This window comes from Triticum aestivum, chromosome 7D (genome assembly GCF_018294505.1).
Source record: "Triticum aestivum cultivar Chinese Spring chromosome 7D, IWGSC CS RefSeq v2.1, whole genome shotgun sequence".
NCBI classification, from domain to species: Eukaryota; Viridiplantae; Streptophyta; class Magnoliopsida; order Poales; family Poaceae; genus Triticum; species Triticum aestivum.
The window spans coordinates 550,725,755-550,739,325 of record NC_057814.1 but is presented as its reverse complement, the minus strand read 5'-3'; the positions used below and the strand labels follow the sequence as shown (position 1 = coordinate 550,739,325).

General features: G+C 46.5%; 1 protein-coding gene across 1 annotated transcript; it reads left to right on the top strand.

Annotated features, from left to right (window-relative positions):
* Positions 1–805: 805 nt before the first annotated feature.
* On the top strand, positions 806–1,909 carry LOC123168093 (germin-like protein 5-1). Its single transcript, XM_044585954.1, has 2 exons — positions 806–1,136; positions 1,229–1,909. The coding sequence occupies exons 1-2, from the start codon at positions 1,019–1,021 to the stop codon at positions 1,762–1,764; spliced, it is 654 nt and encodes a 217-aa protein (XP_044441889.1). The 5' UTR covers positions 806–1,018; the 3' UTR covers positions 1,765–1,909.
* The last annotated feature ends 11,662 nt before the right edge of the window (positions 1,910–13,571 follow it).

The following is a 13,571-nucleotide window of genomic DNA, read 5'->3' as shown; positions in this document are numbered from 1 at the left end:
GGATCGGTTGCGAGGGAATGGGAGAGGGAATGCTTAGCCGGGCCAAGGGGTTGTATATGGTGGAGCTATGCTCGATGGTATGGCTGGGCTGCTGGGTGAAGAAGGGTATGCTCGGCAGAGGGACCGGGCTGTGGGTGTTGGGAAAGGGTATGCTCGGCAGAGCGACCGGGCTGTGGGTGTTGGGAAAGGGTATGCTCGGCAGAGCGGTCGGGCTGTGGGGGTTGGGAAAGGGTATGATTAGCCTGGTTGTTGAGCGGTGGGGTAGGGGAATGGTATGACTAGCCAGACGGCCCGACCGTGGTGGTGTATATAGGAAATTATGCCTCTCGGGGAAAATGTCATAAATGGTGTGGTAAGGGGTCTTTAACATATTGAAGCAAACTTTGCCTTCATTTCATAATGAAAATTCATATCAAAAAGTCAAAATTAACACCTTGTCCATCCCTGTCTCCACATGGCACACTGCCTGGATTATGTCGTAAGTGAGCTCAACGTTAGAGTACAAGCAAAAAAACGAAGACACCGTGTGGAGTATAATGGCATACTCCTTTTTAAAGATTATTATTGGGCTTGTTTGATACCCTTTGGAATAGAACAACCCTCCTACAATCAATCAACTGCTCCCACTGAACAAACAAATGACACTACACACAAGCCCATGTGCTCACAAAGTTGGTGAAACGTCATCTTAGCCCCGGCCCTGTTGAGCAAAACGTGCCTGCGAACCCTAAACTCGAGCTGCAATCGTGAGAACTAATCAATGGGTTGCATCGAATCCTTCTTCACGCGCACATTTAAATCTGTTCCCTTCCTACTATAAGTAGGAGATATCATCAAGCACAAGCAGAATATCGCACTGATCTGATACGATATCACACACCGCCTACTCAACTCGTTCATGCAAGCTCCCAATAATTTACCCGCATGATACTACCAGTATATACTACTACTACTCTTACCTAATTAACCTGCAGCCGTTGCTCCTTGCGCATTTGCTGATCGAGGAGAATCCATCGCCATGGCTGCTGCGACGTTGCTCCTGGTGCTAACGGTCGTCGCCCTCGTCTCCGGTCATGGCGAGGCCTTCGACCCTAACCCTCTCCAGGACTTCTGCGTCGCCGACACCACGTCCAAAGGTAAGCAAATTAAACGCCGTGCTAGTATCCATCCTTTGGTTTCTACGTACTCCGAAGTGTGATCATCCATGGTGATATGCGTACGCGTGCAGTGCGCGTGAACGGGGTGCCGTGCAAGGACCCGGCGGCGGCGGTGGCGGACGACTTCTTCTTCGCCGGCGTGGACAAGCCGGGCGGCAGCGCGGCGAGCAAGCGGTACGGGTTCTCGGCGCTGACGGTGCAGATCCCGGGCCTGAACACGCTGGGCGAGTCTCACGCCCGCGTCGACGTGGCGCCGGGGGGCGTCTTCCCGCCGCACTACCACCCGAGGGCGTCCGAGACGGCGCTGGTGCTGGAGGGCTCCGTCTACTTCGGCTTCGTCTCCTCCTACCCGGACAACCGGCTCTTCGCCAAGGTGCTCCGCAAGGGCGACGTCTTCGCCGTGCCGCAGGGGCTCGTGCACTTCCTCTACAATAATGGGAGCGTGCCCGCCGCGATCTACGCCTCCCTCAGCAGCCAGAACGCCGGGCTGGTGCTCCTCGGCGACGCGCTCTTCGCCGGGGCCATCCCCGACGACCTCCTCGCCAAGTCACTCCTCACGGACCGGCACACCGTCGGGAGCATCCGGGCCAACTTCCGGCGGCCTTGATGCATGCATGGCCACGCTGTTCCTGTCTCCCTGTATTGTCTGCGGGCACAAGAATTTGCAACCGTTTCTTTGCAATAAATAAACATCTGCGCTGGATTTCGAAATAAGATATCGGTAATCGTAACGGGCGAACGTTCGCTCTGTACCTCCCACACGTGTGTCTCCTTGTGAGCATGTCCCTTGACTGTCACTGGTCTAGAATTGTAGAGGAATAGAATGCAACTCTCAATGTATTGATGGGTGCATATGCACAAATATATATAGTACATAGGGCAAGTCATATCCTCAACTATACACAAGGAGGAGACTTGGAGTACAAGAATACATGTGCTAAATACATATCTCAACAAGAATCAAGACTGAAGAGAGACGGACGGGCTATCCATTCCTCGAGCTCTACACCTTGTCGCCCTGGCCGTCAATGTGGCAGCTGCTTCCTCTCCTCTCTGGCGGTCGCGGCGTGGACACAAACGTTGCACGGTGGCCAAGGCGGGGGAGAAGGAAACGACCAGTCCCAGTCGGTCGACCGCGTGCGCGAGCCTCACCGCAAGCTGGTGATCACCACCTGCATGCATCAGCTAGGTATCGATTCTCTCCGTGATGATGATCACGAGGGGAGGAATCCAATGCTAGTATGCTATAGATGTTAGAGCATCTCCAACAGGCGCACACAAAAAAACTCCGCGCATTAAAAATTTGTTTTTTTGGCGCTGAACAGCTCCAGCAGACGCTATAGTGCTAAAAGATTTAGGGCGTGCGCTGAAAAACGCTATCGCGTGCAGCATATTTTGGGCTTCAGATTGCGCATGCTTCACAATTTGCACCGTCTGCTTTTTGGGCGCGTGTTTTTGGGCACCTGCTAAAGCAATGTTGGTCCCGGCACATTAAAAATGCTACAGTGACATGCTAAAACTTTTATTGGATGCGAAATTTTTGTGCGGCCGTTGGAGATGCTCTTAGCTTGTTGCATGGTTGGACTCTTGGGATGGAAGTGCCGCTCGCCGTGGTGCAGGTACAGTCGTACAGAGCTTGATGATCGAGGCGCAGCAGTAGTGCGGTGCAGTGAGGTATGTTGGTGGAGGATTAAAATGTATCGCCCGCGCACAGTGTTCCCGATCGAGCGATCGCTCACGTCGGGACGCCGGCTAGCGTGGAGTGGGCCGGCAGAATATCTCGGATCGCTAGATACTACAGCAGCGTAGTTACGATTCGTGGTTTCTCTTTCTGTTTCAATTATTTAATTTTCCACTGAACCAAAAAAAAACAAAAACTTTTCATACAACAATTGAGAATTTATAAAGTTCATGAACTTTATAATAATCCAGTCATCCAAAAAATGTTCGCGAATTTGAGAAACAAAATCCTGAATTCAAAAAATGTTCATGAATTCAAAATGTTCAGGATTCAAAAACTATTTTTAAAAAATAATTATTTTATATATGATGAACACTTTTTAATATAAAATGGACTATTTTTAAATATACAACGAACAATTTTCAATTCGCTGCAACCAGCAATAAGCAAGTATTTGGCAGAACACTTGTTGGGCGAGGTGTCCGCCACGAACGACATCGAAAGAGGCGGGCGATACCTGGGTTGTGAAACAGATCAGGGAGTGCAACAACGGCGAGGTAAAAGATACTTGGGTGGAGCGGTGGTTGTCCGGTAAGAACTAGGCGACAACCGAAGTGGTTTAGAGGCGGCCGCGTTCTTGGTAGGTGCAGATACAAAGCTATGGGAGGGAGGGAGTGGGGGAAGGGCTCCGGGAGGGGGGCGATTTGTGTGGGCCGGGTGTGTCGGGGTCCAATGTGATGCAGTTCGGACACCCGCAAACCTCCTCCGGGCTTCTTTCCGGTTTTGGCGGAATCCGACATGCGGACCGGTCCGCGGACGTGAATGGCTTTGGAGGACACAAAGTGTCCGAAAAGTATGGTCCAGACATTTACAGATGGTTTGATGCATGGCGTTGGAGATGCCCTTTATACACAAACGTGTTAGAGAAAAAAGCATATTCAACATCGTTACATCTTTCATGAAAAAACTAATCGTCCATAGTTCTTGGTATGGACCGACCAAGCTGGTTCGTAGTTACCCTCAGACCTGACAATTAATTCACGAAATAAATAAAATGGAGGGCTGTAGCCTGGCTGATGCATGTATGTACAGTATTACTTGCAGGCTGCACAAACTTCACCTTCCATGCAAAAGTAAAAGAGTTTCACAGCGGAAATAAAAAGAACCTGAATTCTTAAGAACGCAGCTGCGCTTGTTCGTTGTCTCGAGCGCACGCTCTTGTCCACTGTCCCCCTCCCTCATGTGGTCCCCTAATGGATAGTAGAAATAAAACCAACCCAAGGGGCCCATAGAGAGGACTTAACGCGTAGGGAAAAGCACATGGTCACTGCGTTTCCGCGTGCCTTCCCGTCCTTGACTTATCAGCAAGTTCCCACGTGCATGCATTTAGTTTACGTTTTTTAATTTTCAAAAAGCTATAACTTTTAAACCGAACATCGAAATCAAGATCTGTTTTCACCACTAGGTTCCCCGCGGCGAGCTCTTCAAAACTAGATCCCATATGAGTATGTTTCGACTAACTTTTTTTCTCGAGCAACTTTGGGTGCTAAGGAAGCAACTTTAGTGTTATATGAAAGCAACTTCTTGTTAGTGTGTGCAGTATGACTGCCTATCATCAAAGACCCCTTCAAAGTTGGCTATCATGACTACCAAGTTAACTAGCTTCATCTCTAAGTTTTGTACCATAACTAGCAAGTATTCTACCATAACTAGCTTCACCTCCAAGTTTATAGTATAGCTGGCAACTTAGTTTTTCGAGCTAGGCTTACATTTACACTAAGCTTGTTGCTATGACTAGCGAGTAGCTTAATGGCATCCTTAGTTGCTTACAATACTTTTAGATATGGTAAGCAACTTAGTTTCATAGATAGGCAACTTAGCAACACTTATGTGCAACTTTGGTATGTATTGTAGGCAACTGAAATAGTAATTGCAAGCAACTAATATAAGTATCATTGGTAATCAACTTCAGAGTGTTGTAGGCAAGTTAGAAAAGCAATGATAAGCAATTTCACACTATATGTATGCGACTAATTTGTAAAGTTAGGCAACTAAGCAGCAATGGCAGGCAACTAAGCATCACTGGTAGGCAACTTTATAGTGTTGTAGGAAACTTAGAAAAGCAATGGTAAGCACTTCAAACTATATCTAGGCAACTATTTTGTAAAGTTAGGCAACTGAGCAGCAATGGTAGGCAACTAATTACCAATAGCAGGCAACTAAGCATCACCGGTAGGCAACTTTATAGTGTTGTAGGCAACTTAGAAAAGCAAGGATAAACAACTTCACAATATATGTAGGCAACTGGTCAACAATGTTAGGCAACTAGGCATCAATGATAGGAAATTTCATAGTATTTATAGACAACTGAGCAGCCACGATAGGCATTTTGTGATAATGTTAGCAAATTAACAGGTGCACATAGTGCAGTGAATTTGCTTGCATGTAGCACTACCTCATGTTTCGTGTGATTTTTCTCATTCTTTTTACACAAACCAACCTTATTGGTAGTCCTACTAGGCAAAAAAGAAGGAGCTACTTCCCTATAGTGATACTTAGAGGTGAAACTAATCATTGTTGGTCATGGTAACTAATTTAGAAGGACTCCCGACTCATAGGTAGTCATATTAGGCAATAAAAATGAGTTGCTCTCCTATAGCGCTAAAGTTGCCTCTATAGCATCCAAAGTTGCTCTAAATAAACTTTGTTGAAACCTACCCATATGAGATCTAATTTTGAAGAGCTCGTCAAGAGAAGCCCAGCGGTGAAAACGGATCTTCATTCGGATGCTTGAATCAAAAGTTATAGCTTTTTAAATTTTTTTAAACCCGAAAATTAATGCACGTGGGCTCTTGACTGAGGCAACGTGAGATTGAAGGCTCATGTACTTTCCTTTTTTGACAGAGTAGGATGATGTGGCACATAGGTTTCCTAATATAGAGGGTATGCTCGGGCATTCCATCTAGCGCCCGCGCGCTGCCTATCCACGTCCTAAAAAGAAGCACTGTCGGCTGAGCTTTCCATTCTCGGCTTGGCATTAGATTGGACAAGGAAAGCATGCCTGGAACGGGCGAAGATGATGGAAACAAATTAAAGAGCGTTGGGGAATATATTGATCTTTTTTCTTTTCTTCTTTTTAGATGAGGGGAATTTTTTTTCGTTTTTACTTTTACAAAGTTACTGTGTTTGTTCTCTCTCTCTCTCAAGCAAAATTATGTTTATTCTCCCTTAAAAAAAATGATGTGCCAATTAGTGTTGATTCTGTTCTCCTCCACCGAACAGTTTACTCTAGGTCTCGACTTTTATTCCACACTGAATGTGTTGATTTTGTTGCGAGGTGTGGCTTCCTTCCCTTCCCTGTCTTGCTATTGGTTTGGGAGGTGGTTTTTGTACTGGGACAAAAACGGTTGAAATTGGCAAGCCTCTAGATATGATACATATTCCCGACTTATTTAAACCAGACAAAATTATTGATGAGCACAGAAACACAATGAAACATGATGATGCACTATGAAACACGACGAACCCCGGTAAAAATGATATCACACTACTTTAGGCCTATTTATTTTGGCAGTGTCTCTCATAAGCTGCCCCACCCCTAGCTCATCCCATAAGCCGTCACCTTAATTGTTTTAAGCTTCTAAACTAGTAAGCGATAAACAAACTTAGAAACCCAAACAAATTGGAGGAGCAACTTATGGGAGAAGCCACCAAAAATATTGGCCCTTAACGTAACTTGTAGTCTTTTGAAATTCACTTGAAACAATCTGAACACACTTACACACAGTGAAACATTATGTGCCCTTTTGAACACCGTGAAACCAGATGAAACTATTTTGGAACTTGTGTAGCCTTCAACAAATACTTGTTGAAACCACACACACCCGAGCACACGCCAGTAAAAATATATGCTTTACGTGATATTTTTAGCGAAATAGAAACACCATGATGAACAAAGAACACAGTAAAACATCATGATGCACAATGAAACCTCAAGAGAGATCTGTCGTACACACAATTAAGCCTCATGAAACATATGCCTTGGTTCCAAAGAGTTTCATGTTAATTTTATCATGTTTCAAAAGTGAAAAGTTTAGTTATCGAAAATTAAATTGAGTATTAGTCTTATTCAAAAGATCATGCCAGGAGAAATGTAATTGTCGAAATGGATTGTAATTCGAACTAAAGTGTAGAAGATACTCACCATCTAAGCTTCTGCATGAAGATTGAATAGAAGACTTGGGTGTGAGAGGAGAGAGAATCTAGGTAGTCTAGATGGGAGTTGAGAAGAGCACCTGGTTGTATTTGTATGCATGGTACTGTCCGACACTAAAGCTTAAAGTAGATACATACTCCTATTGAGGCTATACAATATTGAATGATTTTATGAAATTTTGGCGGATTAAAAGGTGCACATCCTGAGAAAAAGGATGGATGGTGGATGCATAGATGGTACCATGCATGCAGTCCATCCTAGTACAAGATAACATTTTTCTTTTGCTAAGGCTAATGCAAGATACTTAGAAACTGGGCTTTTCTGAAAGGAAAAGAAGAAACAAACTAGAAACGATGGTGCACAATGCATGCATGCATGCATGTGAGTGCAGGCCCCACATGCAAGATGCCTTTCACCATTGACCACTGACCATGCATGACATGCAAACTCACTCTTGGTTTCCATCTTTTCCTCACGGCAGGCTCTTACCAAAGCAACAAAGGGCCGGATAATAACTAGGTTTCAGAAATTATTAATATATGGGGCTTACAGAAGGGGGAAATGGAGATATGGATTTATCTTTGATGACATTACCATGCATCCAAACGTACGTGCTGCTACTTTGCTTTAGTCCACTCCAGTCAAGTAAAAAGGAGAAGCAGAATGAGACTGGGAACGAAATAAAAGAGAGATTCGTGCGACCGCGCGCGCGTCCATCTGCATATAAACTGGCGCCCGAGATCGGTCGAGGCAGAGAGCCAAGACAGCTTGAACCTCCGGTCTGCGCACACACACAGACACAGGCCACAGCCAGCAAGCTAGCTACTTCCTTTTCCTAGTCCGGCGCCGGCGATGGATGCTCGTGGTGCTGCCGGTGGCGGTACGACGATGGTGGAGGGCCTAGAGGTGGTCATCCGTACGCTGGTGAAGGTACACGCCGTCCTCGGCTTGGGGGCCGTGGCCTTGGCGCTCTGCATCGGCATCGCCACCCTCCATCCCCTGCTGGGGAATGAGTGCGCGGCCACCGATGGGTACGCGGCCGTCATGAGGACGCATAGGTTGCTGTTAGCCCTCTCCTCCGGCGCCCAGGCGGCGGCGGCGGGCACGGCAGCCGCCTTCTTTCCGATGACCAGGGGGCTGCGCGCCGCCCTGCCCTTGGCTGTCAGCATGTAATCCGTCAGCGTCTTCGCCTACTTCCAGCTCTTCCGTGCCTTCGCCGCTGCGGCCGTCGGCGGCTGCCCTGGGCACGTGCACGCCTACAAGGCCGAGTTCATCCTCCACGACGTCCTGCTCTGGGCGCCGCTCTACCTCAACTTCGCCGTCGTCGCCGTCGCACTCGTCCGTGCCCTCTGATTCGTAGTACATGCCCATCCATGCCTAGCGAGCCTGTCCACTACCTACTTATGTTATGCTATGGTGTATAGTAGTCTCTAGTCTAGCTATGATCAGTACTCTGTCTATTAGTGACTGATTAGTACGTGTGGCAAGAATTATTTATGGTTAACTAGTATAGCTACTTGTGTTCTAGCTAGACAGATTGCTATAGCTGCTGCAAATGTGTTCGTGGCTCATTTTCTTCTTTGTTTTTTGAGATATGCAAAAAGAGTAGATAGGCAAATGTGTAATGCTGCTCAAATGTTGTGATTAAAGGTTTTTGTGCTATTTACTCAACATGAAAAGGCAATGTGGTGCATTTGTAGCTAGCTGATTGTCCCCCCCTTTGTGCGCGATCAGCTCCGTTTACGTGTTGCTAATGTGGTGCATTTGTCTAAGTTGGCTGGTGTATGTGGACGAAAGCGGCGCTATGCCAAAACAGGCAAGGCACCCGCGCATGCTCCAGCCCGCACTTGAGATTCCTTCTACTTTCACGCTGAGCAGCTTTGGACAAGCTAGCTGCACGCCAGTATTACTGTTTCCAAAACTGATGTGATGATCGATCTTACAAGACATGCACGAGAATCCAACTTCACCGGCCTTTAATGTCCGAAACAAAATGCACGAAAAGAAAATGTAGCCAGCTCAAATGCAGGTGGCGAATCTCGTAAAATCTCAGCTAACATTGACCTGCAGTTCCAGAGCAATTTGTTGTTTTAGTTTCAAGTGGTGGCAGTTTGTATGGGGCGGGTGTGTCGCAGTCCAATATGGTGGCAGTTTGGACACCCGCAAACCTCCTTCGGGCTTCTTTTGGATTTGGCGGAATCGGACATGCGGACCGGTCCGCGGATGTGAACGTCTTTGGGAGCCCGCTTGAAAATTATAGGGAGCACATTTTGAAGTTTCAAAGAAATATAGAATTTCATCATAAGTACATACATATGCCTCCTATGTACATGTCAAATTTAACAAGTGCATTAGAAGAAAGACAAATATCTGGGAATATGCATTGGAGCACCCGGGTGCCACACACCCCTATATGAAAAGTAGAAAGGAACACAATTCATTTTTGGCATTTATACACAATGAAACACCATCATGAACAAAAAACACAATAAAACATCATGATGCACAATGAAACCTCAAAAGACATCTGTCACATGCAATGAAGGCTCATGAGACAAGTGTCATGGCTCCGAAGATTTTTATGTTGATTTCATCATGTTTCAAAAGTGAAAAATTTAGTTATCAAAAACTATATTCAATATTGGTCTTATTCAGAAGATCTTGTGAGGAAAAATGTAATTCTCCAAACGGATTGTAAATCCAACTTTAATTGTAGAAGATACTCACCATTTAAGCTTATGCATGAACATCAAATACAATACTTTTTAAGGTACTACGGGAGAAAAAAATCATAATCTCCAACTGGCATGATCACATTTTGCTGCATCACCGAGATACACTATCACTCTCAATTTTGTGACATCATGAATATATTTTTTAACTCGTGAACATATTTGAAATCATGAACATTTTTCAAATTCATGAACACTTTTACAAAAAAAATTAATATTTTCTAAAATGGAGAACTTTTTTGAATTCATGATCATTTTATACTACTTGCAAACATTTTTTAAAACTGTGAAAATAATTCTTGAATTGGCGAACATTTCTAGAATGGACGAACATTGTTTCGGAAATTGGTGGGACAATTTTTGAAATTCATGAACATTTTTTATATTTAGCGAACATTTTTTTATTTAACGAATATTTTTTGAAGTGCACGATCATTTTTTGAATCAGCGCACATTTTATGAATGAATAAACTATTTTGGAAGTCACGAACAATTTTTGAATTTTAAGGATATTTTTTCCATTCATGAACATTTTTTGAATTGACAAACTTTTTTCAATTTCATTAACATTTTTATAATACACAAACTTTTTTTAAATGATTACATTTTTTAATTTCCAAAATAAAATCATTTCAAAATTTCAAACATTGTTTGAATAAGCAAACTTTTTTCATAAAACCATGAACATTTTTTGAGTCCACAAACATTTTATGGTTTATTAAACATTTTATTTCAAAATTCTCATTTTTTTTAATTTTTGAAACTTTATAGAAGTCCCAAATTATTGAAAGTAGAGAAAAACAAAAAAAGAAAAGAAAAAAACAAAATTTAAAAAATAGGCCTCTCGGACATGGGCCGGCCCAAATGGGCGTGCTGGGTCTTCTTCCAGCATGCAGAGCGCAGTATAGGAGGTCCCTACTGCATAGGCCGGCCCAGGCGAGGGATTCCCCTGTGTGAAACGTTTTTCATCACTTATAGATGGCCTTGTTGTGTAATTTTTTACAACTTTGGGGACAATTTGCGTTACATATTGCAAGAAGCAATAAGTCCTTTATTATCAGGTTTGGTTAAATAGAAGACTTGGGCGTGCGAGTACAGGGAATTTAGTTAGTCTAGTTGGGAGTTGAGAAGAGCACCTGGTTGTATGCATGATACTGTCCGACACTAACACTAAATCATCAAGAAAATATACATAACACGTTGAGGTCATACAATATCGAATAATTTTAGAAGTTTTGGTGGATTAAAAGATGCACATCCCCAGAAAAGGACGGATAGTCGATGCATAGATGGTATCTAGCGTGCATGGTAAGCTAGCATTATTTTGAACAATTTTCTTTTTAACAAGACTAGCTAGCTTTCCTTTTCCTTTTTTCCTGCGGTCCAGACTAGCTAGCATTCTTGACTGCGTAACTGTTCTATTCCCTGGAGAACACTAGCTAGCATCTTTTCACTTTCGAAAAGAAAAATCAAACATCGTCATTCGTCAACTTTGACCAGATTTAGAGCAAATAATATGTACATCTATGAAACCAAATAAAAATCACTAGATTCATCACGAGGCCTACTTTATATTACATTTATCTGGTATCATGAACGCTGATATTTTTCATGATAAATTTGGACGAAATTTACAAGATTTGACCTTTTCTTTGGGAGGGTTTTATCAGTTTTGCCATTGATTGTATAACACTACTCGGTTTTGCCACTAAAAATTTTCACTACTCAAAAATGCCACTGTTCCGTTAGACACATGCTCAAAAAGACCATTTTTCACCGTTACCGTGAGGTCAATGCACGTTGACTGGATGTAGATGACGAAAATACCCCTACCCCGTTTGTCAATTCCTCTATCTTTGTTGAGATGTGGGCCCATCTGTAAGGGGAGCACGAAAAGAGAATTGAAAATTGGCACTGCCAGGTTTCGAATCCAAGACCACGACCGGCAGGCGGGCTAACCAACTGAGCTAAGGAAGTCTTCGGACTTTGAAGGAGATATATCCCTTATAATTTAGTCATGCAGGCTACCCACATGTCTTGTTTCCATCCTAACAGTCAGCATACAGGCACTATCTGTATCCATCCTAACCATAGGAACACAAGTAGTACCGAATTGCACACGATTATCAATAAGGCAACGTCAGCTACTACAAATTCTACACAAGAATTTCGACTTCTACAAGCTATATTGAACAACACACCCACATTGGGAATTAGTATACTCACAATGGAGGAATTTCAGAGTCTGTCATGTTGGGGCGTCTGGTGGCCGATGGAACCCTCCGATTGGGGCCTGATGTCCTTTGCCATTGCCGTGGAATAGCTGCACTTCAAGACTCGGGAGGAGCCGCGGTGTCAGGCGTGAGAAGTGCAAGAGCTTCCTGACTCGGGAGGAGCCGCAGTGTTGGACGGGAGGTGGAGCCGAGCTGCGGCGGGTGGCGGCACTGGGCAAGTGTAATGACCGGCATATTAGGTGGGCTGTGGCCCAAGTTATCTTATCGTTATTAGGGGCTTAGCCCAATTATCTTATCGGTATTAGGGTCGTTTTCTTAGAAGTCAAGTAAACCTCTCTATATAAGGAGAGGAGATGTATCAATATAATCAAGCAAGAAGCAATCAGTATTTGCTCGGCTTCCCTTAGGGAGCCGGGAGACCTAACCCTAGCCGCCTCTTGCGCCACCGCCGCCTCTTCTCCACCACGCAAGGACGGCACCCAGCCGCCGGCCGCCGCGCCCTCGACCTCGTCTTCCTGCTTCTTTCTCCTACAATCTCCGCCCTAGAACCGGCAGAACCCTAGCTCCTAACACCTTGGTATCAGGTAGCTCAGTTCCGATCATGTCTTCGCCCCCGCCCATCCCGTCGCTTCCGCTGCCGACCATCACCACCGCGTCGCTGGCCTTCTCCACCGCGCCGCTGGCCTCCCCGTCCGCGCCGCTGGTCGCATCCTCCGGCGCCGCCACCACCCAGATGAAGGCACCCTCCACTGCACCACCGGCCGCCGTCTACTCACCGGCGGAGATCACCGTGGTCCTCGACGATCTCGTCACCGCCGTCCAGGGGATACGGCTATACCTAGCCGGCCCCTACGGGCCGCCGGCCGCCGCGACCGGGCCAGCCGCCCTGCCATGGTATTCGGCACCCGCGGCGCTGATCGGGCCTCTACACCACCACTGGCCGCTTCAGCCGCCGCCCGCCGCCGCACCCCAATGGCCGCAATGGCCGGCGCCGGCCCTCGCCGCGTCACCCACGCCACCCGTGTCCTCGCCGCCACCGCCCTGGCAGTCCTGGCAGCCGCCGCACCACGGGACCACCGCGACGCTGGTCGGGCCGCTGCATCTACAGCCCGCCCCCGCCACCGCCCCGATCTGGCCAAAATGGCCGGCCGCAGCCATCGCCGCACCCGCCGCCTCCGCCGTTTCCAGGCAGCTGCTGCTGCCGCTGTCGGCGCCTCTGCCGCCCAGCACCGGGCTGACTACAACTGCGCCGGCGGGCGTGACGATTCAGCAAGTGCGGTTCCCGCCCTCGCCGTCCCAGCTTCCGGCCTGGTTGGTCGGGATGTCACCGCCGCCAGTCTACACCATGGTCGCGGACCAGCCGGCGCCCTCCCTGTCATACGATGGGCCCTCCGGCTCCGCGGGTTTCCACGCTGGCTTCGACGGGCCACCGCTTTCCTGCAGACCACCTGTGCACACCGGACCAACGCCATCCTCTTCGCTGCTCCGTACCGCCGAGCCGTACACTCACGGCGGTCATGCTCAGACACCGCCGCGCTTCGCCAAGCTCGC

Excerpts from the sequence above, each read along its gene's own strand:
- LOC123168093 (XM_044585954.1), top strand. The coding sequence starts at position 1,019 with ATGGCTGCTGCGACGTTGCTCCTGGTGCTAACGGTCGTCGCCCTCGTC. Across the intron at positions 1,137-1,228 it reads CGCCGACACCACGTCCAAAG|TGCGCGTGAACGGGGTGCCG; the intron begins GTAAGCAAATTA and ends GTACGCGTGCAG.